Here is a 24,947-nt window from a genome sequence, read left to right on the forward strand (position 1 = left end):
GAGAGCTGAGCCGCAAGGCAAAGCTCTCGATCTACCGGTCGATCTTCGTTCCTATCCTCACCTATGGTCATGAGGGCTGGGTGATGACCGAAAGGACGAGATCGCGGGTACAAGCGGCCGAGATGAGTTTTCTCAGAAGGGTGGTTGGCGTCTCCCTTAGGGATAGGGTGAGAAGCTCAGCCATCCGTGAGGAACTCGGATTAGAGCCGCTGCTCCTTTACTTAGAAAGGAGTCAGCTGAGGTGGTTCGGGCATCTGGTAAGGATGCCCACTGGGCGCCTTCCTTGGGAGGTGTTTCAGGCACGTCCAGTGGGGAGGAGACCTCGGGGAAGACCCAGGACTAGGTGGAGAGATTATATCTCAACACTGGCCTGGGAACGCCTCGGGATCCCCCCGTCAGAGTTGGTCAATGTGGCCCGGGAAAGGGAAGTCTGGGGCCCCCTGCTTGAGCTGCTCCCCCCGCGACCCGACCCCGGATAAGCGGAAGAAAATGAGATGAGAGATGAGATGTGTTTACGCCAAAGTCAAACACACAAAAGGGTACAAGCCTGAAATCACAATCAGATCAGATTCTCGACGGATTTTCCATTCCGATATACAAAGGAAAAACAAATTATAGTCGAGCACCCCGGCCAACACGTCGTGGTTTATGTGGAATCCATTTTCTCAGTTTGGACACACTGTGACCCAACTGTCTGTCTGGGGATAAGACAACGAAGTGAACTTGAATGTTTCCCTCTGTCGTGTCTGGCAGCCAACATCTGATGGCTGAATGCCTGTCTGCTCCCCTCTCAGATCTGTCTCTCACGTCGCTCAACTGTCACTCGTTGTTTTTATCAAACCTTCGTTTCTCGCCACGCCTCATTATGCTACTTAATCTCAAAGCTTCGGCGTGTGACATCACATTCTTTATTTTTTTCAGCACCATATAAACCCCCTCTTCGTGTGTCTTGAAGGCACCGATGATTTATGTGATTTATTAAATGTTCTCATCTGTAGGCTATGTTGAAGTATTTTACAATACGCAGGCCGAGACAAGATTGTGCTTTCTGTGCTAGGCCAAAAAAAATAAATAAAATAATACTAATCTTGATGCATCATTGTGAATGCGTGTGCTGTGTTTTAGTTTTCTGTCCAAAGGCAGATGAGCTCTTTCCTCTATGACTGCCTCCTGTGCGCTGGTGTGAGGACTATCGATCGGTCCCTTAAAACAAAGCTTGGACTCCTCGTGCTCTGAAAACATCTGTCTGTTGATATTGATCGTCGTACCACTGTTAGTTCCGACCAAGTGATTTGACTAGACAAGAGGCTACGAGGCTCTGATATAAAGATAAACAGCCCTGGGATCCCCGTCGTTTTCACCACACATGTATGACACTGCTTTACAGGTGCTTCTTTTAACCTGTTAAATTATTTTAAAAAAATTCAGCAAGGTGGGCCTCTTTCTGAATCAACCGTGTCCCCATAGCAACTGTCAACAGACTCTTGTTTCACTGGTTACACAATAAATGGAAACACACAGATATATGTACATGGTATAAAGCAGCTGGCCGGCACAAACACACAGCGTAGTAAGCTGTTGTGCTGGGAAATGTTTATGTGTTGCTTAGAGACAGTCCAGTCACAATCCAGTTGCTGTCGGGCCGAGCTCTCTGAGTGGCCAACGACGTGCGTCGCGACGTAGGTCGCATTGGTCGCGACGTAGGTCGCATTGGTCGCTGTGTGGGTCGCTCGTCTGGCTGCTTTCAGTCGCTGTGGTCACTGGCTGGCTTGCTCAAAGTCTATATAACCAGTTGATTTGCATGTTATTAACTTTTTTTTTGCGTCAGTTGAAGTACCAGAAAGCCATGCTCTCTGGCGAAAGCTACCTAAAGCTCTTTAGTGCTAATATTGTTTTAATATTTTTCTATTTAAGTACAGTTTAAATGATGAAATCGTTGGTCTATCAGTATCAATAAAATATATTAGTTGTAATTTGGGGCGTATTCAAATAATGTATTTTATATATTATATATAGCCTATTTGTTTTGTTAAATGTCATTAAGCCTAATAACGTATATTATGCACAAAGTTCTTCGTTATAGAGTGATAAACATAAATATAAGTGCAATAATATGAAGCCAATGCCACAGTGTTACAAGCGGTAGTCATGCTAGGTTAGCAATCATGAAGGCCGGTGTTCGATTCTCTCCACGGATGGTCATAGTTTTGCTCTTTTAGTCAAACTTATTGACGCAATCGGCCTCTTTCATTTTAACATTTTTGTATGTTTTAGTAGGATGGTATGATAATTATACGACGTATTGACGGGCTGCGACGCCTGGCTGGTATCGGCTGGCTGGCTGCGACGACAGCGACGGCTGGCCGCTGTCTGCCGCTGGCCACTGGCCGCTGGCTGCGGCTAGCAGCTGGCTCTGGCAGGCTGACCGACTAGGACGCGACAATAAAAGCGTTGCGACCCTTTTGGCGAAAATAGGTCGCAACCAACCAGAGGTATGGCTGAATGAGCGACCTGTGGCAGCCAGCCATTGTCACCATGGCTGCTACCATAACCAAAAGCCTATATGTTATCAGTTAACATCTCATTGAACAGAATAAATATACGTGCGTCAGTATAATAAAAAAGAATACCCCTTATATTTTATTTGAGAAGGACAATTTTCTTCTTTTTTCTAATATGTTTTTTTTCATTACGACCAATAAAAAACGACAGTGTTACCCCTTATATTTTATTTGTCAAAGACAACAGTGTTACCCTTTATGTTTTTTTTCATGACGACCAATAAAAAACAACAGTGTTACCCCTTATGTTTTTTTTCATGACGACCAATAAAGAACAACAGTGTTACCCCTTATGTTTTTTTTCATGACGACCAATAAAAAACAACAGTGTCACCCCTTATGTTTTTTTTCATGACGACCAATAAAAAACAACAGTTGTTTTTTTTCAACCGCTATGTTTTTTTTCATGACGACCAAAGAAAAACAACAGTGTTACCCCCCATGTTTTATTTGTTAAATATCGACAGTGTTACCCCTTATATTTATTTTATGACGGCCGATAAAAAACGACCGAGTTACCCCTAATTTTTTTTCCATGTTGACCAATAAAAAACAACAGTGTCAACCCTCATGTTTCATTTGATGAAAACGACAGTGTTACCCCCTATGTTTTAATGGATAAATATCGACAGTGTTACCCCTCATGTTTCATTTGATAAAAACGACAGTGTTACCCCTTGTTATATAGGTTATATATGACAATTGCAAGTGCAATAGACATGATAGCATTGCGTTTAAAATATTGCGTTTAAAGATATTGTGTTTTCCACAGAAATTGAGCCGCGGTCTCCAGTGGGTTAGGCAGAGTGCACGCCACTGCACCACTGAGGCGATGACATTACACAATAATAAATCAACACTAAAGAGGATATAAATGACATTAAAATGTATGTGTGTATTTCTATTATTTCCATTATGGTTTTGCCCCTTATGTTTTTTTTCATGACGACCAATATAAAACAACAGTTATGGTTTTTTTCAACCCTTATGTTTTTTTCCATGAAGACCAAAGAAAAACAACAGTGTTACCCCCTTTGTTTTATTTGATAAATATCAACAGTGTTACCCCTTATGTTTATTTCATGACGGCCGATAAAAAACGACAGTTACCCCTCATGTTTTTCCATGTTGACCAATAAAAATTGACAGTGTTTCCCCTCATGTTTCATTTGATGTAAACGACAGTGTTACCCCCTATGTTTTAATGGATAAATATCGACAGTGGTACCCCTGTCGACGTTTTTGTGTGGATCCGAACCTGAGCTGTTCAGAGTGTTAACCTCCGAAATTTTCAATGCACCATCAAAGCACCGGATAATGTCAACACAATGGTTATACTTGACTTTATAATTCGCGGGCATAATTTCCACATTGTTTACTTGCTAACGTTTGAGAATAACAGTGGCTAGTTGGCAGAACTCTTTTTACACACCAGTAGAGTGTTTATCAGAGCGGAGCCCTGAATGTGACGTCACCCGTCATCTCGTCTCTGTAAACAATGGATGTTGCGCAGGATTTATTATGACGTCATTATATAGACTCTCTCAGCACCCCCCCCCCCTGGGACTGACTTCCCGCGTCCTTGGTGTTACCCCCATTGTTTTATTCGATACATTTCGACAGTGTTGTATATTACACTATAACTGTCTTTCTTCATAGGATATTTTATTAGTCTTTGACATTTAACCAATCAATAGGCTGTACAATATAATCAATATAAATGTGTACTACAAAGTTAATTAAAAATTAATTAAATATAGATGGATAGACCAATAGGCCTATATATTAGTGTATGTACGTTTTTATTATACTGACGCACGTGTATTTATTCTGTTCAATGAGATGTTAACTGACAACAGTTATTTGGTTATGGTAGCAGCCATGGTGACAATGGCTGGCTGCCACAGGTCGCTCATTCAGCCATACCTCTGGTTGGTTGCGACCTATTTGCCGCCAAAAGGATCGCAACGCTTTTACGGTCGCGACCTAGTCGGTCAGCCTGCCAGAGCCAGCTGCCAGCCGCAGCCAGCAGCAGACAGCGGCCAGCCGTGGCTGGCCTGTCGTCGCAGCCAGCCAGCCGATACCAGCCAGGCGTCGCAGCCCGTCATTACGTCGTATAATTATCATACCATCGTACTAAAACATACAAAAATGCTCAAATGAAAGAGGCCGATTGCGTCAGTAAGTTTGACTAAAAGAGCAGAAAAGTATCTGACCCCGGAGAGAATCGAACAACAGGCTTCTTGATTACTAACCAGGCATCACTACCGCTTGTACCACTGTGACAATTTCATCTACACATTGCACTTATATTATCGTATATCACTCTATAACGAAGAACTTTGTGCATAACATACCTTATTAGGCTTAATGACATTTAACAAAACAAAAAGGCTATATATAAAATACATTATTTGAATACACCCCAAATTACAACTAATAGGCTATATCACTCTATAACGAAGAAGTTTGTGTATAATATACCTTATTAGGCTTAACAAAACAAATAGGCTATATAATATCTAAAATACATTATTTGAATCCGCCCCAAATTACAACTAATATATTTTATTGACACTGATGGACCAACGATTTCCTAATTTTAAATTGTAGGCCTACTTCAATATAAAAATATAAAAATAATATTTGCAATAAAGAGCTGTAGGAAGCTTTCGCCAGAGAGCATGGCTTTCTGGTACTTCAACTGTCGCAAAAAAAACAGTTAAGTTACCTTAAAGGCACCCAGTGCAACTTTATGTAAACATTCAATGAAAAATAAACATTCAATTTCTAGTCTTTTTTACACGAAGTAAGTTTCAATAACTCCATACCATTATATATCGACATTCAAGGAGCAAAGATGAGACGTCGTTGTGTGGTGAGAACTGATAGAAAGTCGTAAACAACAACAATCGCCGGTGGGGAGAAGCCATTTTTCCATTGACTGGAAGCCTGCTTTATTTATTGTAGGTTACAAAAAATAAAGAAAATGGCAGCATTGTTGTTGTTATCGATTTTGTATCAGTTCTCACCACACAACGACGTCTCATCTTTGCTGCTTAAATGTCGGTATGTAATGTTATGGAGTTATTGAAACTTACTACGTGTAAAAAAGACTAGAAATTGAATGTTTATTTTTAAGCCTCGAAAGTTGCACTGGGTGCCTTTAACATGCAAATTAACTGATAAACGACCGCCCATAGATTTTCAGCGACCAAGCCAGCCAGCGACCACAGCGGCTGAAAGCAGCCAGACGAGCGACCTACGTCGCGACCAATGCGACCTACGACGCGACCAATGCGACCTACGTCGCGACCAATGCGACCTACGACGCGACCAATGCGACCTACGACGCGACCAATGCGACCTACGTCGCGACCAATGCGACCTACGACGCGACCAATGCGACCTACGACGCGACCAATGCGACCTACGTCGCGACGCACGTCGTTGGCCACTCAGAGAGCTCGGCCTTCCTCTCCAGTTGCAGAACTATTCATGTTTGCGGAGCCAAACAAATGATTACATTTTCTTGAACTGATGTTGCTTATTATTGTTAACTAAATAAATGGCAGTTGTAGAACTGTTGTATAACAGCGAGATCAAGGCGGCTGAAGTAGGCCTACAGGCAGCCTTTGTTGAAGTGTGTCGTCATGCCTTCATTCATAACCCTTGTCTGTGCATCGGAACGCATCCGGCGTTGCTTTTGCAATTCAGACGGGAAAGCCACGTCCATCGCCATTCCTGAGGAGTTGTAGTGCTGCCATGTGCAACTGAGACGCAGACACATTTCACTTTCCTTTCCAGTCGACTCGGTCTCCGCCTAAAACAGAAAGACAGAACTGTAGGCCTACTTCTGCATGGGTTATTTCCGCAAAAAGCTCCTGCTTAAAGAAAATCCTATTTATCATCAAGATGGCGATAGGAGAACCCCCCCCCCCCCCCCCTTTAACATGTCAGCTCTCCCTCCTCTCCTTTCTATTTGTAGTTCACTGTAGTTGTTTTTAGATCCCTGCCAAGCAAAGACCTGCAGCGGTTACCACACAAATTCGAGCGGGACTAAAGTTTGGCCGATGACACTGCGCTCCCAGAGCCGTGAGGCTGGTTTCTGGGGCTATATTTGAGTTGGCAGGCCTGGAGCCGGCCTGTCAGGAGAGCCAGGGTCTGCGATGAAGAGCGCTCGCTCACACTCCTTCAGTGGCACGATGACATTCCCTCCTTGCTCCGAGTCAATCACTGCAGCAGACCCTCCCTCCCTCCCTCCTTCCCCCATCCCCATCCCATCCCACCCACCCCTCCCCCCCCAACCCCACCATCATCCTATGTCCTCTCTGGCCCAGGACCAGTCAAAGCAGGCTCACGTCCATCTGGGACTGTGTGGAGAGATCTTGGGGTGAATTGTGTTGGTAGATCGACCATGTAAGCCTCCCCAACCATCTGGGTGCTTAAAGGTTGTACACAGTTTCAGTTTTTTATATTCAATCGTTTGCCTCATCGTGAATCTGCTTTTGCATTTTTATTATGTTTTTCTGGTGTTGTGTTTTTGAAAATAAGTCGCGATGATGGATGATGAATTTTACACTGACGAAATGTTTGGCCCATCAAAGTTATTTGTCACTTGGGATGTAGAGAGGGTTGGCTTGTAGCCGGAAGGTTGCTAGTTCGATCCCCGGCTCCTCCTAGCTGACACCTCACTTTAACTGCTCCCGACGAGCTGGCTGTCGCCTTGCGTGGTTGACTTTGCCATTCGTGTGTGAATGTGTGTAGGAATCGTTGTCGTTTTGGATAAAAGCATCTGGTCTTATATATAACTTATAACTTGACAGCTATGTGAACATGATTTAATTAGCCTCTTAATTTATGCTCATAATTAGTTTTAAATTGGCTAAGCAAATATTTCCTCTAGTTCACCTTAAAAAGAACCCAAATGTTCATGTTGAATTCACACATGTTATTTGATGTTTTCATCAATTTAATCTGTTTGCTTATTTGTAGACATAGTTAAATAGACTTTACTGCATATCTTTTTAACGTCTTATCTTTTAATATGATTTCTCACTTAAGCATTCTCACCGTTGTAACAGTTTTGTTCAGAGCTTCCAGGAAATGAACAGTTCATTTGATGAAATAGATATCGGTGACAGGGCAAATGCGAGCCCCTATGAAAGATAAGCTATTGTACATTTTAATATTCTCTGTGCCGGCACTAGTTAATTAAATCAACCGCAGATAGCAATATTTCATTCACTTAATTATGGTCACTGAACTGAAGTAAGATGCATAGCATCGTGTTTATCTACGTAGCCATCCACTAATCAATATATACATTGCTTGCTAACAATATAATTCTATCAGGGTACTTGAGCAAGATGTAGTACGTTGTGGTCTGTATTCTTATTCCCTGTTAAACAAAAATCTAACTGTTAACATTGCTAACACATTCAAAAAAAGATGTACCGTGATTTGATAATGGAAGAAAATGAGAGGATCAACACATTTGACCCTTGGTAAATTACATCATGTATGATTTCATATGATGGATGATTTGTTGATAAGGTATTCCTTATCATTATAACTCATAACAGAAGGCCACTGACGTGACATTTAATTAATATTCAATGTTGCTGCATAATGCATGTCCAACGTGGCATTGATTCCACTTACACGTAAAACACACAGAATAGCTTTAACCCTCAACCAATGACGCTGATGCATGACCACCCTGGGCCCATGTACAATTATGGGTTGTCAATCAATTCACCCAATCAATGCATCAAACCAATTAGTCAAGTGTCTGTCAAAGTCAGTGTGTCAAATCAATTAATCAATCAACCAATCAAGTGCCCAGAAAAAACACACAACTGTGCAAGACTGGAAAGATATTCCACTTACTCACACAATGCCTACGGTTCTTACTGGAACAATGGTGTGTGCTGTCCACGATAACTCTTCAAAACACTTGAATCGATACGTTCCATTCACACTCACAAAAAAGTGAGTGAGGGTGTACTTCTCCCTGTGTCTTTAGACACCAGCCCCATTACCTTACGCTGTTGTGTTCCCCAGGGGCTGCCGACCGCGGCTCTTTGCAGGGACGGGGGAACACCATTACCTTACGCTGTTGTGTCGTCGTCGTCGTCCCCCCCCCCCCTCAAAGAGCCACGGTCCGCAGCCAACGGGGTTAAACGAGGCGGCTCGTTACGACCAGAGAGAACGGATCTCATTCCAAACCAATTGGGTTTTATTCGCCGCATGCACTCGCTCCGAGCTCTTCTGGCGCCGCCGCCTCTCGCCGCCGCCTCTCGCCACCGCCTCTCGCCGCCGCCTCTCGCCCCGGTGCCGTCACCCCCCCCCCCCCCCCAGATCACTCTTGGACCTCCATACCATCCTGGAGGAACTTAAAGAAACCCGCCACCGCCTGATTGCTGATTGCCTCTGCTCCAGGGCGCCTGAGTGCCAACCCTATGGACCCCAACGGCGGGGGTGTGTGTGTGTGGGTTGGATGGTGTGTGTGTGTGTGTGTGTGGGTTGGATGGTGTGTGTGTGTGTGTGAGTGTGTGTGTGTTGGTTGCAAGTACGAGTGCTCTCGACAAACCCAGATCCGGATGTCATGTCATGCTATAGGGACAGAACGTGGTTGAGCCACGGCGAAACGACAGACGCTTCCCTCGGCTCAGCGCTCTCTGCTACGGCCCCTGGGACCCCGAGGCATCGTTGTCGTTCATCGTCATCGTCTTCATCATCATCATCGTCATCATCGCCGTCTTCTTCATCGGTATCATCGTCGCCGCCGTCGTCGTCATCGACATCATCATCATCATCATGTTCATCATCGTCGCCATCGTCGTAAGTCTTTGTCGTCGTCGTTTGTCTAGACAAAAACCAGGAGAGCTGTAACGGCGGCGGCCTCATTTGGTATGGCGTGCGTGCGTGCGTGCGTGCGTGCGTGCGTGCGTGCGTGCGTGCGTGCGTGCGTGCGTGCGTGCGTGGGTCCGGGAGGAGGCTGGGGATTGGGCAACAGGACGGAGGATGAAATGTCAGGCGGCTGAGGACACAGACATGCGGGCAGATCCGATTTAGATATGATAGTGCCCCGTAAGGGGTACCGGCATCGATACGGCCCTGTGTCTTTGTGTGCATCGGGACAGAGTCAGGCTGACGTTAACTGGACGAGCAGTAAGGGGGGGGGGGGGGGGTCTAATAAAGCACCCTCACAGGGAAGAGTTACCGGACACGGAAGATGGACAGCCTACTTCTTCAGATCACAAAGGGAGAGATACTGAGGTTATAGAGGAACAGGGGGAGTGGACACAGGACACAATGTGTTGTTGTTCCATGGATGGGCACTGTCGCTGTAGATGTTATTCTGCTGGTACATAGATCTTCTACATAGATAGGACACTCGTGTAAGGGTTGACCTAGGGGTCATGCAGGAGGAACCACAACCGTGAGTCAAATTTAGGATGAAAATGTTATTATTAGGGTGACTATGTCACAACTTACATTCATTCTTACATTCAGGGTTAGGGTTAGAGTCAACCATGCAGGGCGACAGCCAGCTCGTCGGGAGCAGTCAGGATGAGGTGTCTTGCTCAGGGACACCTCGACACACAGCTATAGGAGGAGCCGGGGATTGGACTAGCAACCTTCAGATTACAAGTCAATCCGCTCTACCTCCTGAGCTAAACTGACCTCTGTCGTACAACTTCCCACTTAAAACTGGTAGTCTCATAACAGACACGTTAACCAAGGAAGTTTAAAACAAAGTGGTTTAAAGGTAAGGTGAATAGTAAGAGTGAAAGGCCATGTTCATAGTGGAGCCGTATACCTTGAGAGAATAGCAGGATCCCAGGAGCTCAACACGAGCTGTGAGTTTGTTAAACACTGCCGAGTCATGTCATTTATCGTTTTCTTCCCCTGTCTAATTTCAGCCAAGCAGAAACGACAGCAGCAACACTAATGGGCTTGGTGCTCGTCTCCCTTACGTCTGCGTGTCTTGTCAGTCTCTCTGTCCACCTGCCAGCCTGTCTGTCAGTGCCATGGAGATATCTACTAAATAGGAGGCAGTGGACTCTGAAAGCCATGTGTTTTCTTATTTGGACAGCTCAGAGCTGATAGGATCGCTGTTAGCTTTGTACGGTGCTCCGCCGGAGTGACTGGTGCGTCAACACAGGACGGGTTTAAACAGCCTGCTCGAATCTGACATGGGTTGTGTACGTGAGGAATACGAAGTTCATTTCATGTTTCCTAAATAGGGGAGAACCCCTACTACTGTACTAGCTTGTGTTCACTGGTGGCGGTCGCCATGGAGATCTGGAGTCAGAATAAACAAAGCCTGCTTTTACTTCTTCTTCTTCTGCTTCTTCTTCTGCTTTTATTCCCATTTGTAAATGGCTTAATTTCCCCAATGGTAAGACTATCAGATTTCCAAGAACCTTCACGGAAACAGTGTTGACCCAAATCACTTTGGCTTTCGTGTGTGTGTGTGTGTGTGTGTGTGTGTGTGTGTGTGTGTGTGTGTGTGTGTGTGTGTGTGTGTGTGTGTGTGTGTGTGTGTGTGTGTGTGTGTGTGTGTGTGTGTGTGTGTGTGTGTGTGTGTGTGTGCTCGTGTCGTGTGTGTCCCCTCCAATCCATTTGCAAATGAAGAAGAAACTACCTGTCACACGGATAAAAAAAAAAAGAAGAAAGATTTGACCCAGCAACTAAAATGAATCTGCAGCCAGTCCACACAACTCTCTGGAGGATCCCGTAGTGCCAGAGACCAGTGCCAGAGTGGGAGAAAGGGGGATGTGGTTAAAGAAATTATAATCGGATCAATTAGGGAAGAGCACAGGAGAATAGTGCCCCCTAGTGGTGGCCACGCCGCAGCTCACGCAGTACCCGAAACAAAAGGGCGTTAAAAAACAACAACATGGCAATGTTGTGTAAGCCGAGGTACCAGTTCCTTCACAACTTTATGAAGTCATAAAAGAATTCATAAATTATTAGCATGTGAATAATTCAGGGTATAGCCTGCGTTCCACTGGGCTTCATGAAAGTGAAATGAGTCGTTAGAACTCCCTCGTTTTTACCCATATCCCTTTTTCTCTCAGAGCAAACTCTCTGGAGAACGTAGTGTGTTTTGTTTAAAAAAAGCGTAGAAACGCTGGAATTCCACCTAGAGGTCAATTCATGATCTTAAAGTCTTGCCTGCTATAGGCCTACTGTCACTTCACCATGGCAGCCAAAGACAAAGGTGTTAAAAGACCCTCATCTCAACGAATAAATGACAAGATTGATGTTTCTGTTAATGGCTACTCTTCAGATACGAAGCAATAGGTGTATAATAAACTTTTTTAAATATAAATTTGTTTAACTTAATTATATTCACACCGGGCTAGACATCAACCGACAAGATGGACGCCATTAGTCACCACATCACAATCCTAGACCTTCCGTCTTCATTCTCGGTATTTGCCAACCAGACATGACTCATTCCTGATCATTATTTTATTACCAGTTACGTTAATTAATGAAGGAATCAGTCCGTTTAGCGGACTGGGTGATGGAGGGCCCTACGCGGCCAGGGCTCCATGAATGATTAACCGCGGTAATAAATGACGCCATGGAACCGCACCATTACGGTCCAAATAGCCCTCCTAACTTCCTTCCATTTTCTTCCTGTTCCTCAGTCAATAATTGCGGCACAAAAATACATGTGCAAAGAAAATGTGTGGGTTTGTAGCTAAGAGAATAAAAATAAAAAATAGAAAACCCCATCAGAATCGTCATTGACATAAGATGGAGCGGGAGGGGACACTTTGCCCTGACACAACGCCATCTTGCTCCATTTAGTTTAACGTTAAAAATGTCTTCTTAATACCCCCATTCAGCCTAATGAAGGGGACATCCTCTCTCTTCCCCGAGCAGAAGTCCTGTGTCTGTGGGAGAGGACTGATAGCGAGTAGACTTTGCCCCTGAGGCGACACACACACACACACACACACACACACACACACACACACACACACACACACACACACACACACACACACACACACACACACACACACACACACACACACACACACACACACACACACACACACACACACACACACACACACACACACACACACACGCAGGCAGGCATTCACAGTCCAGGAAAAGGAGCTAGGCTTAATTCCCTGTCAGATCGCAGGTAAGTAGGTGACTTTGTTAACGCATTATTAAAAACCTTTTTATTTATTCATATATCGTGTGACAGTAGTGCCTAAAGTGATATTTAAATATGATAAGGATGGGGTATTTTGTAAGGGGAATGGTACTTTTAGTGTGCCGTTTCAGGTTCAGTGTGTGAGATACTACAGGCGAGATTGAGAGAAGGTGTATTGCCTCAGAGAAGCTCACCGTGTTATGAGCAAAAGGTCATAGGTCGGATTTATTTGTTTCCAGTGCTTTCTCTGTGGAAAGTGAAGAGCCATTACTGGCTATGTTTGACTATTCTAATGCAAAGGCTTGATGTTGACGAGTTTGGCTGTTTGATTTTGAGTTGGCAGTGTATCTGACCACAGCATTGGTTAATTGATGGTGGACATTTTACAATATCTGTACATATAATACAGCTCTTTCCATGTGAACCTCAAGCCATGCTGACGCAACATAACTATCAGTGTTTCCTATCTGCCTTATCATCCGCCTTATATCTTCATTTACTGATTTGTCAATCCACAGTTAATCAAAGTCATATCCACAATGCGCGTCGCCCAAGGAAGATGCATCTTGTATAATAGAACAGTAAATAATACTATGGTGTGGCTGTCATAATCTGTATTCATTGTAGCTCGTGCGTTGAGCATCTTCCGCGAGGATTCTGTTGGAATGGAGCCCAAAGTGGACGGAGTTAGGAACGACTATGGGTTCAATCCACCGCCTTACAACGCAGGCTACGGTTCCGCCAGGCCTTACCAAATTGGCTATGAGGTGAGTGATCTCGGAGGAGACGGCATAAGCCTGGGCAGGAAACCGAAAACAGAAAGGGGCGGAGTTTCACCTATTGAGAGAAACTCATTCAATCCAGTGGATGAGGCTTCCACAAGTGGGTTTCAATCAGTGTATAGAGTCTACTTCGCACCAACAGATTCTTTCCGACAGCAACATTTAGCCAAAAGTGAAATGCCTCGTTCAGACAGATCTGAGCTGGTTTGCTATCAGAATTTAGATTTAAATGTCATTCGTAAGACCAGTGATTATTATATAGCCTATCTGAGAACAAATAGGGGAACAGGGGAAATTCTCTAAATATCCCCGCTTTAACAGAGACAAACACTGAAATGGTCAAAATAGAAATGCTTACAAATTGAGATTTATAGAGTTTGGTAATTGGTGATCAGTTCACACATTCCAATTTGAGTTCAGCTTTAGGGGAATTCAGAGCAATCCTGGGGTCGTAACCAGTGCCATCCCCTGTGTTCTTTGCCTAAACACATTCGTAATGCTGCCAAATTACTTCATGCTCTCACTAGGATTGATTCCATTTATTTCCTTTGATCTCATACATAAGTTACCACCACTCCCAATGAACCTGTAGAATCTTATGAATTCAATCCCAGACCATAATCACTCCAGGGATACTGATAAAATCAATAAAGAGAACGAGAGTGGTAGAGAGAGACAGAGATATAAAGAGAGGGAGAGGCTGGTTTGTCGTAGGGTGGGTACAAATGTCAACTAGCATCGGTGTGTGTAGACCTACATGACCAATTGATTGTGATAGATAAGTTGGTTGCGTAATGACAAAAATTAAACCATTAATCAACGTACAACTAGTAAAAAAAAATCGTACACATAAATTCGCAAATTGGAAAATACTAATTATAAAAAAACGAAGTATATATTTATATATATATAGTTATATATTATATGTGTCTGGTATGCATACGTTCACTGAATGTAAGACTGAACATGAGAGCAGCACCCCAGCAGAGAATCCTATCCTCCATACATTCATGTTAACTCCGTTCCTACGGTGTTCCCCACGTCCTCCACCCAGCATGGGGTCCGACCCCTGACCCCCTCACCCTCACCTCACCTCACCCGCCTCACACAGTTCTGCTCCGTCCCCCCGTTCCCCAGGCGCAGGTGGAGGCGGGGAAGTCCGGCCTCGCGGTGGTGTACCCCCCGGGGGGCTACGACAACACGGCGTATCCCCAGGGCCAGGCACCGTACGGGGGCGTGCAGTCCCCCGACAGCCCCCCCGAGTACCGGGTGGAGGAGGAGGAGGAGGAGGGGGAGGAGGAGAACTGTTTCAGCGACGCGGGAGTGAGAAGAGGTGACGGAGGAGGGGGGGGGGGGGGGGGGGTTGAGGGGGGAGATGGTGATGGGTGCGCGGGGGGGGGGGGTAAACCGAGAGATTGCCGGGGTGGGGGGAGAGAGAGGGGGGGGGGGTCTTTTAGTATGGGCAGCACGCATCCCTTAGTGTGTGACTGGACTACAGAAGCCGATGTTTACCCCTTCATTTGTGTGACTGTGTTTCCTCGAAATTGATTTGAAATTGAAAATGGTTCCCTGGCTCCCCCCCCCCCTATTCACTGGGCCTCCTTACCCATAAAGCTCATTTCATGAAGGGGGGAAAAAAGGCTGTGCAATAGGGCTTTGAATACATAGCTCAACACGTTTATGGTAATAAACTGCTGCCCTAAATGGACCGCGCGTCTCTCTTGCACCTGTTCTGTTTATCCGTTTTTCTCCATCTCTCGTGTGGCTCTCTTCTGTCTGAGTCACTCCTCCTCCTAGCCCACTCTTATCTTAGTATTAGTATTAATACAAGTATCATTATTATTACTATACATATTATTGTTAGTAATATTATTAGTAGTGTTAGTATAAGTATTATTAGTCGTAGTATTATTAGAAGTTTTGTTATTGGTATCAGTAATATTAGCATTATTAGAATATGCATTAGTATTGGGCTGATGATCCGCCTTACGTGTCGACCTGTCCGGCTAGCCTGTCTGTCTGCCCCCCTGTCTGTCTGTCTCCCTCCTTGTCTGTCTGACTCCCTCCTCGTCTGTCTGACCCCCCCCCCCCCCCCCCCCCCTGTCTGACTCCCTCATGTCTGTCTGACTCCCTCATGTCTGTCTGACTCCCTCATGTCTGTCTGACTCCCTCATGTCTGTCTGACTCCCCCATGTCTGTCTGACTCCCTCATGTCTGTCTGACTCCCTCCTCTCTGTCTGTCTTCCTGTCTGACTCCTGTCTCTCTCCCTCCAGGGTTCATACGGAAGGTGTACCTGACCTTGATGATTCAGCTCCTGGTTACCGTGGGGATCATCTGCGCTTTCCTCTACTGGTGAGTCATCCCCGCCAGAGGCACGGCCTCCGTTCTATCGGAGCGGAGAAGACCATCGTCCAATCAGGTGGCCATCAGCCCCTAACTAGCTTTGGATGGGTTTTTTTTCCGTTAAGTTTTAAGAGCACTATTCATCTGATTGCAGCCATTATGGTTTGGAGTCATTTTTATTTGTGTCGTTATTTACGGCCATCGCGGTTCGCCAAAGTGCCTCGCTGGTTATTACTCAAACGCAGCGGCAGTTGGCTACGGAGATTGATTCACTCTGGGTAATGGCTGTGACGGACTACTGGCCAATCGTAGGATGCAAAATAGTGGCATGAAATCATTGTGCTTGTTTGATATATACAAATATATAAAACAGTTTCAAATGTGTCTCTCCTCGTTGTGTTTCTGTAGGGACGCTCTCAGGCAGTTTACCTTGTCCACCTACTGGTTCTCCTTCTGCATGATGTAAGCAGTGCTCCTCCAATCAAATCCAATGTACCTGTGGGCCTGTCCACCCACAGCTCGCTTATGTGTGTGTGTGTGTGTATGTGTGTGTGTGTGTGTGTGTGTGTGTGTGTGTGTGTGTGTATATATGTGTATTTTAAAGTGTGTGTGTTGTGCATGCACATGGGTATTTATGTGTGTGTGTGTTTGTGTGTGTATTCCATGTGTGTGTGCGTGTGTATGTACGTGTGTATTCATGTGTGTGTGTATTCATGTATGTGTGTGTATGTACATGTGTGTTGAAGGGCGGTGGTGCTAGTAATGATCTTCGTCTTCTCCTGCTGCGTTGGCATCCGTCGGCGGGTGCCCCTCAACTTCATCGCCCTGGGCCTGTTTGTAAGCCTTCCTCATCACACCTCCAGCCCCACACAGTGGAGGCTGTCCTGCTGCCCACCACTTCACTGGCTCTCGCCTTTGTAGTGTTTGGTTCCTTTGTTTTTACTCACCATCATCGCCCTCTCCCTGATTCCCTGCCTGTCTGTTTCACTCTATTGCTATTGCTAATTTGTTCACATTCTCTCTCTCTCTCTCTCTCTCTCTCTCTCTCTCTCTCTCTCTCTCTCCCTCCCTCTCAGACCATTGCCGAGGGTATGATGCTGGGGTCCCTAACAGTGTAAGTCTCCAGAGCTGTCATGTTCGCAGAGAAAGCAGCTAGGAAATAGAGGGACATTTAAATATGATTAGGAAGCCATTACAGCTGGTATATGCTGATATGTCGTTGTTGATGATTTGGCAACGAAATCAACAAAATATGAAACAAAACGTAGGAGTTGAACTCAATGCTACATTTTCTACTGGGGCTACTTCTCCAGCCAGGCTTCGATGAGCCTGGCTGTTTGATGCCTTCCGTCATCAATAATGCATTCCATATTATCATATTAATAGAAGATTGCCATAACTGATGCTTTTAGTGATATCAATTGAGCAACAGTGGATGTATAATGCAACGCATATCCAACGCGTGGTCTCTGGTTCCCTCACATGAAAGAGACTTGTGGATTCATAAAATAAACTAAAGAAACATTTATATTCCCCGGAGATTTTTATTTTTTTAGAGCTAGTGCTAGCTAGCTGTGGGTTAGTTCATGTGTGTGCGTGAGTAAAAGTGTGTGTCCTCATCTCTATCAATAGCTACTATGCAGCGGAAGCAGTTCTCTGGGCCATGGGGGCGACGGCCCTGGTGTCCTTCTCCCTCAGCGTGTTTGCCATGCAGTCCAAGGTAAGGCCCCGCTGCCCCCACCAATACTAAACCCAAGGTGAAGGAAAACTGAAAGTGAAACCGAAAGTGAAACCGAGAGTGAAACCCGCTTTGTGTTTGTGTTGCAGTCTGAAGAATTGTGTTCAAAGCATCTGAATATTAGATCTTTGCAAACACACACTTCAACGGACAGTATTCCAGGTCTTTGATCTGTTGCTTTGTTTTGTTCTCTTGTGGGGTTACTGCAGTACGTCCCATAAGGCCAGGTAGTGCCGAGCACAGCTGCAATGCAGGGGCTCTCAAGCACAGCTTCTGTTGTAGGTTTCAATGTAGAGTTACAATGTTCCAGTAGCTCTTCATAATTAGTCTGAACTTATCCTCTTTCTCATCTCCTGTGTGTTCTCCAGTGGGACTTCACCGCAGCCAGGGGCTCTCTGTGGGCCTTCGGTTGGACCCTGGTGTCTTTCGGATTGCTCTGCGCGATATTGAGATCCCAGGTAAATCTAGGGGCCAGACTTGATTTATCAGGATGTATCCATCTGCCCTCAGGAGAAAACTGCTGAGTTGTTTTCTCACACAAAGTGAGCAATAGCAACTATAACTATTGTTAGAAGCACTTCCGGTGTCATCATCACTCTCTCTTAAAGGGGACATATTATACCACCGGGTGTGAGTGTGATTAGCCTTACTAACCGTTTCGAAAATCTGCCCCATATGACATCAGTAGTTGGCATGTCCACCTAGATCTGTGCTGGATAGATGAGTAACGGTTACTTAAGTCCACTTGGTAGGCTGGTAGACTGATCTATCCAGCACAGAACTAGGTGGACACGCCCACTAGTGATGTCATATGGGGCAGATTTCTAAACGGTTTGTAAGGCTATTCACGCTCACACCTGGTGGTATAATATGTCCCCTTTAAAGACGTCAAACAAGAGCTTCTGGGAGTATTTCGGCAACCGACAAAAAAACTTGCACAGGCATTAAAAAAATTCAAAACCCAATTTCAAAAGATAAAATATCACTTCATAGTACCCAACTAGTGACTTATTGAATGGGATTTTATTGATGAACGCATTATTCAAGACTGTATTGCATGAGAACAGTCTGTAGCACACCACTAGAAGAATATGGGTTACTGCCTCAAGTTCTATTTGGATACAACCAGAAATATGCTGTTGTTTTGAAGCTGTGCTCTTTTTCCTCTGTCTACCCAAACAGTACCTCTACATTATGTACGCATGTATTGGAACCCTGCTCTTCTCCATAGTAAGTAGCACACAAAACACTAAACTAAACGGTTCAAGTGATTTCTACGAGATGTGTCTCGGATGTGACTGGGGGGGAACCACAAAAGAGCAGCTTCAAGCCATGCAAAGAGGTTCAGCCAGAGGTCAGACATGCCGGTGGGTGTTAAGTATTGAAGAGGACACTCTTCCCCCCCCCCCTCCCCGACCGTGTGCTGTTGGCCTCGACAGCGGATGTGGTGATCCAGGCTTTCGTTCTGCTGACCTGTGTGGTGACGGCCGCACGCAGAGCTCAACAAGCTCTCGACGGAAATCCACAAGTTGTTTATGGACGGCCAAATGTCAGCCTTCAATCCGTACTTCACCCTCTAGGCCTACTGGGTTTTTATTTTTTCTGAAGCCGCGATGAAGTCACACACACTAAAACCTTTTTCCTCCGGAATACATTAAGATTTACATTTAGGCCATTTTGCAGATCATGCCTTATCCAAAGTGACTTAATATGAATACATTTATCAGAAGAGAAACAACAATATACCGCTGTCGGTCCAGTAAGGATGTCCATAGAACCAAGTGCCAAGCATTAACAATCTCTAGGTTAACCCAGTCCCTCTATACAACTGATAGCTAGGATAAGACTACAAATGAAATCCTTACCTGCACGGGGATTCTGCACCAGTTAAGTAGAGCTGTCTTCCCCTGAATCCTTGTCTATGTCTCTCCCCGTGTGCCAGTACTTGGTGGTGGACACCCAGCAGATGGTGGGAGGGAAGAACCGGAAGTACTCAATCTCACCCGAGGAGTACATTTTCGCCGCCCTCAACCTGTACCTGGACATCATAACCCTGTTCCTGCTACTGCTGCAGCTCATCGGCCTGTCCCGCTGAGCCTCTGTCGAGACCTGGGTTTGAATGATGCGTGTTAAGTGAAGGCACGGCCATCTTTAATCAATCTCGCCGTAAACAGATTTATCCCAGTTTATCGCACTTTTGTGTTTAACGACGAGCAATGCACTGACGCTGGTTTCCCCTTCAATGGCACTTTTCCCTGTCCGTCGGGTTTAATGGTAGAGTTTCTTACATGATTTGATGGTATGGCTTTAATGTGTTCTGCACTGAGGTGTCTGTCTTTCTATATATTAATTCCCAGGAACACTTATGGCTAATAGTTGGTTGAAAAGCCAGGTGTGGGAACAATTATTCAAAATGCATTACACGGTTGTCAAGAGTTGAAATGGATGTAAACATTGCATACTGTTCTTACAATTTGCTGTTATTTGTTATGTGCAAAAGCCGTTATTGTCTGTTTGCCTGCCAAGCAGCCCTCCCCTTCCTCTACCCTTCTGTACATGGAAACCCTGCATCTGGGATTTCAATGCATTTTCCCAATACGATCCCTCCAAACTCAGATGGCCATCAATCCCTCACCCTCCAGAAATGTTGTCTCTCCCTGACTGACGGTTCTGTTGGACAGGTTGGCCTTTCCACCCAGATATCCCCCTGCTTAATTACAGATATTTCTGCTTAGTTGGTTTAAAGGCTGCTCTTAGTAGAAACAAAATGTATTCCGCTGCACTACAGCAGAACGGTTTGACCAAGGCTCATTAGCCGAAAAGGGGCTGTCCGCATTAGGGAACAGCTCTTTCCCCTGGAAGACAGCTGAGGGGCTCTTGAATTACCATTATGTGTATCACAGACTTTTAATGACTTTCTAATACAATTGCATAGGAGCTAAAGGGACATACCCTTACTTTAATGCAAATGTATGAGGATAGAAATATTCATCATCCGTTCCTATGTTAATTCTCGGAAAAAAAAACACCACCTTCAATAAAACTCAACTCATTTTATTGGCATCAGCACACTTTTTTTCCTTTCATATAAAGAGGGAATGTATCAAGTATAAACTATGAAAGTGCAAACGGCATCTCAAGGATTAGTTACTTTACAATAGAAAAATCTTAATGTGTTACAAAAAGTTTTGTCAGTTTTAAAATCATAATCACCTGAACAATCGGAAGTGCAATACACAGGAGAACACACAATCCTTAAGGAGGACTCGTGCCCTTTTACACACACGCACACACACACAGTGGAGAAGAAATAGGAGTGGGGGGAACACTTTGCAACCGCACTCATTACCACACCGCACCGTCGTCGACTAATGACTCACCGCGTCGTAGCGCGCGCGTGCTATACATCTTCAAAGACGCGTTTCAAAGCCATCAACACATTAAGATCCACTGCTACGTTCGGGCGCCGCGGAGGTCCCCCAGAACAAACACTCCATTAGCGGGGACTTCATTTCCAGATAACGAACCCTATTTACGCCCCTCGGCTGTGACACATCTACTGTACATGGGAGCAAATTACACCGTTTCAGCTCGCGAACCGTTTCGACTCGCTGCGTCGCGTTGTTTTTTTCGTCTCAGACGCGGCGCCTGGTCTTTGCTTCGACATAAATTGCTGCTTTGAAGGGTGTTCCTTCATCTCGTGGTGGAGGCGATAGGTAGTCAATTGTCGCAGTGCTCTTGTTCACCGAGTCAACCCTCTTGAGTTTACGCATCAAGTCTTTACTTTCACGTCTACTTCCAAAATAACCCAGGTCAACCATTTCAGATCAGCACAAAAAGCCGAGGGGAGACATAAACCAAGCCATAATGTATACTTCAATATAAACATTATGTACTTCCTTAATAAAAAAAAACAATGAACTCTCGTCACCAGGGATCCAATTAAGTATTTTCAGAAAGGCCGTTAAAATATCAAGTCATTTAAATTAGATATATTTTGTTGGGGCACATACATTACCAAGGGTGAGGGAAGTCAAATTTAAGGTAAACATGACTTATTTTATACACCATTTTATACTATATATATTATAAATTATATATTTCTATATGGTTTGTGAATACTGCTCAGTAACACTCTTAAGAAGAGCGTCAACAGAATAATAATTATAATAATACGTTTCGATATAGGAAGGCACTGTGAGAGAATGCGTCGGAAACCGTTCTTCTGAAGGCTCCAGATGTTACTTGGAATTGGCTCAGCTAAAGCTTTAGCCGGGCACCATGTTGCTGAGGACAAATACAAATGACTCAGGCCTGATTAACTAAGTCACAGAGCTCAAGGTCACCCACTACATACCATCTCAGTGGCTTGGTTACAATGGATATCTTCTGCCAGTTAAGCCGTGTGAGATTGCTGCAGATTCAGAACATACAGTACATTCTTTCTTTAGTTCACAATAAGCAAGATTGCAATTACTTTTTGAGCCATTTCTTTCAAAATAAGGACATGTACTAAATAAGTATACACTTATAATTCCATTGAATGAAACCGTAGGCGGCTTGTTGTCTTAGCAGCTCACCTACTATTTATAGTAGAAATTACGCTATGGATAATATTTATGTATAGTTACTTCAAAGACAACCCCCTTTTAACATCTTAAAGGATGCACTCATAATAATAATAATAATGATAATAATAATCGTATCTGAAAGACGGGGCTCTCAAACTGAGATCCCATTTCATGACTCAGTTTGTCGGGTCAACAAAAATGCAAAGAGGCACAATTTGCTTTGAATAATCCACTTGGTGACGACAAACTGCGCTCTTGCTAGTCAGTGTTTGGCACCCATTTACCGGAAGGCTGATAAGGAGAGGAGTGAATAGCGTTACACAGACGGCGAGATACCGAGTCAAATAACATGTAAATAAATCTCTGCGCTCTAATTAAGTTTCAAACTCATCCCGAAAACTACAGTAGGCTTTTACTCCAGTGGAAGAAAAAAAAAAAGGTAACAGAAGACGTAGAAATATTCTTACGTCACTCTAGCACAGAATCCAGAGACGCGACTCATTTACACAAGCACTCAATCGACGTTACATTAACACGTGGCCTCGAAAATCTATTGGTTCAGTTATTGGTTCAGTGAGTGCTTACCGTAGGGAATCCAGCCCACCACCCACCCAGACAGATAGCACTGAGTAGCGGGCTGCCCAATCACGCCCATGACAGGAACCGATGGGTCTAGCAGAAGGTGAGTGCAAGCCACTAATTCCACTGCAGCCAACCTCTGTGAACTACCGCTAGGAGAACTACGACTCATGAAGATGAGAAGGGACTCAGAAGATGGCGACCTGTAACACATTCCCCAGTCTTAGTCCCCGACCCAGTCAACCCGCCAACACCTACTCTACCACCTACTGCCTTCCTTTCCTCTATTTCCCCCTGCTTATTTAGCCGGGCCTTCTCCACATAACAAGTCCTCCTCTTCCTCTCGCGACCTCCTCCTCCTCCTCCTCCTCCTCCTCCTCCGTGGGTCACACGGTGTGGATCTGCTCCTCCCACTCCGAGGAGCTGCTGCTGGCCAGCGGGTCGGAGGTCGAGGAGCACTGCGGCGTGTCCACGTGGCACGTCCTGTCCCTGCCCGCGTCCGTCACGTCGAAGGTCTCCCCCGACGACGACGTCTCCCGCCCCTTCAGGTCCAGCTGGGTGGGCCTCTCCACGGCGGGGGTTACCGTGGCGATGGCGGCGGCGGCAGGGGCGGTGGCGTCCCTCTCGGAGTGCGTCTGTCTCCCGGGAACGCCGCCGCTAACCCCCCGCCGCTCCTCCCCTTCCCGGAGCTTGGCGTCATCCGAGAGGGGGGCGGAGGCTGTCCTCTTCACCTCCAGGTACCCTGCCCCTCCCCCTCTTCCTCCTCCTCCTCCTCCAGCGGCGTGGGGAAGGAGCGCGTCCACGTCCGTGTCGGAGGAGGTGGAGGACTCCAGCGCCACGCCGGGCCGGTTGACGTCGTGGAACCACGCCATGATGTTGCCCAGCAGGTTGGCGTTCGCTGCCTCCGCCGCCGCCGAGGACGGGTCGTGGCTGCCGCAGGTGGTGGAGTCCAGGGTGTCGCTGGACAGGGAGAAGAGGCCCGTAGACGAGCCTCCACATCCACCGCCGCCGCCGCCGCCCCCACGGGAGGCCACGGGGAAGGGTAGCGAGCCGCTGAAGCGCCGCTGCTGTGGCTGATGCTGGTGGTGGTGGTGGTGCTGGCTGGAGGACACCGCCACGGCAGAGTACTGGCTGGGGCTGATGTTGACGCTGGCCAGCTCCAGCAGCTCCGAGCTGCTGAGGGAGGATCGGGGGAGGACCTCCAGGCCCCGGGCGCTCTGCTCCAGCCGGGAGGGCAGCGACGTGCCGATGGCCCCCAGGGAGGCCTCGTGGGCCGGGGCCGGCGGGTTGGCCCAGCCCCCTGGCATGGCGGAGTCCTGGAGGGACAGCTGGATGGCCAGCAGGATGTTGGGGTCCTCGTCGTCCAAGGAGCCGTGGTCCTGCGGCCGACGACAGCAGTGGGAGTTATGAGACACACAGACTGAAATGCGTCTCCAACAGAACGCACACACTCCAAAACCTCTAAAAAATCCCACGCCCGAGTGCTTTTTGAGAACGGTTCCGAGTCCTTGAGAAGAAATGCAGCATGTGTAATTGTGCGCCTTAAACAGATTTTTTTGAGCGAGGGAGGCAAGGCCATCACTTTCCTTTCTGAATAAACTATCGCCTCTACACTGCCAGAAAATCTGCTTCTCTTTGTCGTTGGACATTTTATGTGTTAAGTGTTCTCTTCTGTTGACCAGAGTCGCTACTTCCTGCCCAGCGACCAAAGTTTACATTTAATCACAACTCATCGCAGTGTGCAACACATCGCAGAACAGCTTGACAGTAAAGCACACGATGCGGTTTTCAATTCGCAGTGGCCGCGTCCCCTTTGCGCAGCGCCGTATATATAATGTATGCATGCAGCGATTCTTTTGTTATCTTACGAACATCAAACCGATAAGAGACCGACCAGGGGACCGACCGAGGGAAGCCGACACCCTCGAGACACTCTTGGTATACATTTTTCCGCTGTGTCACCGGTTTCTCCGACTGCGACACACACCCTCTCCCCCCCGTGCTGGCGCTCGGCCAGGAGTGAACGTAGTTAAGTGGAAGGACCCCAGACAGCCATGATCCTCAAGGCGCTCGCAGGACAGCGACTCCGCAACCCCCCCCCCCCTTGCCAAATACTTGTTTTATCGCTGCAGCAAGTGACCTTTGCGACTTGTTTTAAAAGAAAAAGTATATAAAAC

At 46.0% G+C, this 24,947-nt stretch overlaps 2 protein-coding genes across 4 annotated transcripts in view; one reads left to right on the forward strand and one right to left on the reverse strand.

Annotated features, from left to right (window-relative positions):
- The first annotated feature begins 12,608 nt into the window (after positions 1 to 12,608).
- On the forward strand, positions 12,609 to 20,677 carry zgc:110410 (uncharacterized protein LOC553618 homolog). Its single transcript, XM_060053856.1, has 11 exons — positions 12,609 to 12,741; positions 13,384 to 13,523; positions 14,676 to 14,871; positions 15,813 to 15,891; positions 16,291 to 16,344; positions 16,629 to 16,719; positions 16,959 to 16,996; positions 17,515 to 17,602; positions 17,989 to 18,078; positions 18,803 to 18,850; positions 19,563 to 20,677. Exons 2-11 carry the CDS (start codon positions 13,422 to 13,424, stop codon positions 19,713 to 19,715), a joined length of 939 nt encoding a protein of 312 aa, XP_059909839.1. The 5' UTR covers positions 12,609 to 12,741; positions 13,384 to 13,421; the 3' UTR covers positions 19,716 to 20,677.
- LOC132459368 (ankyrin repeat and IBR domain-containing protein 1-like) overlaps positions 20,654 to 24,947 on the reverse strand; it is a 42,284-nt gene continuing 37,990 nt past the window's right edge. For all 3 annotated transcript variants that reach the window (XM_060053853.1, XM_060053854.1, XM_060053852.1), the window contains one exon: positions 20,654 to 24,149. In XM_060053853.1, coding sequence (XP_059909836.1) covers positions 23,157 to 24,149 — 993 coding nt within the window. In that variant the 3' untranslated portion in view covers positions 20,654 to 23,156. The remainder of the gene's footprint in view (positions 24,150 to 24,947) is intronic.

Source organism: Gadus macrocephalus, chromosome 6, assembly GCF_031168955.1.
Source record: "Gadus macrocephalus chromosome 6, ASM3116895v1".
Classification (NCBI taxonomy): Eukaryota; Metazoa; Chordata; class Actinopteri; order Gadiformes; family Gadidae; genus Gadus; species Gadus macrocephalus.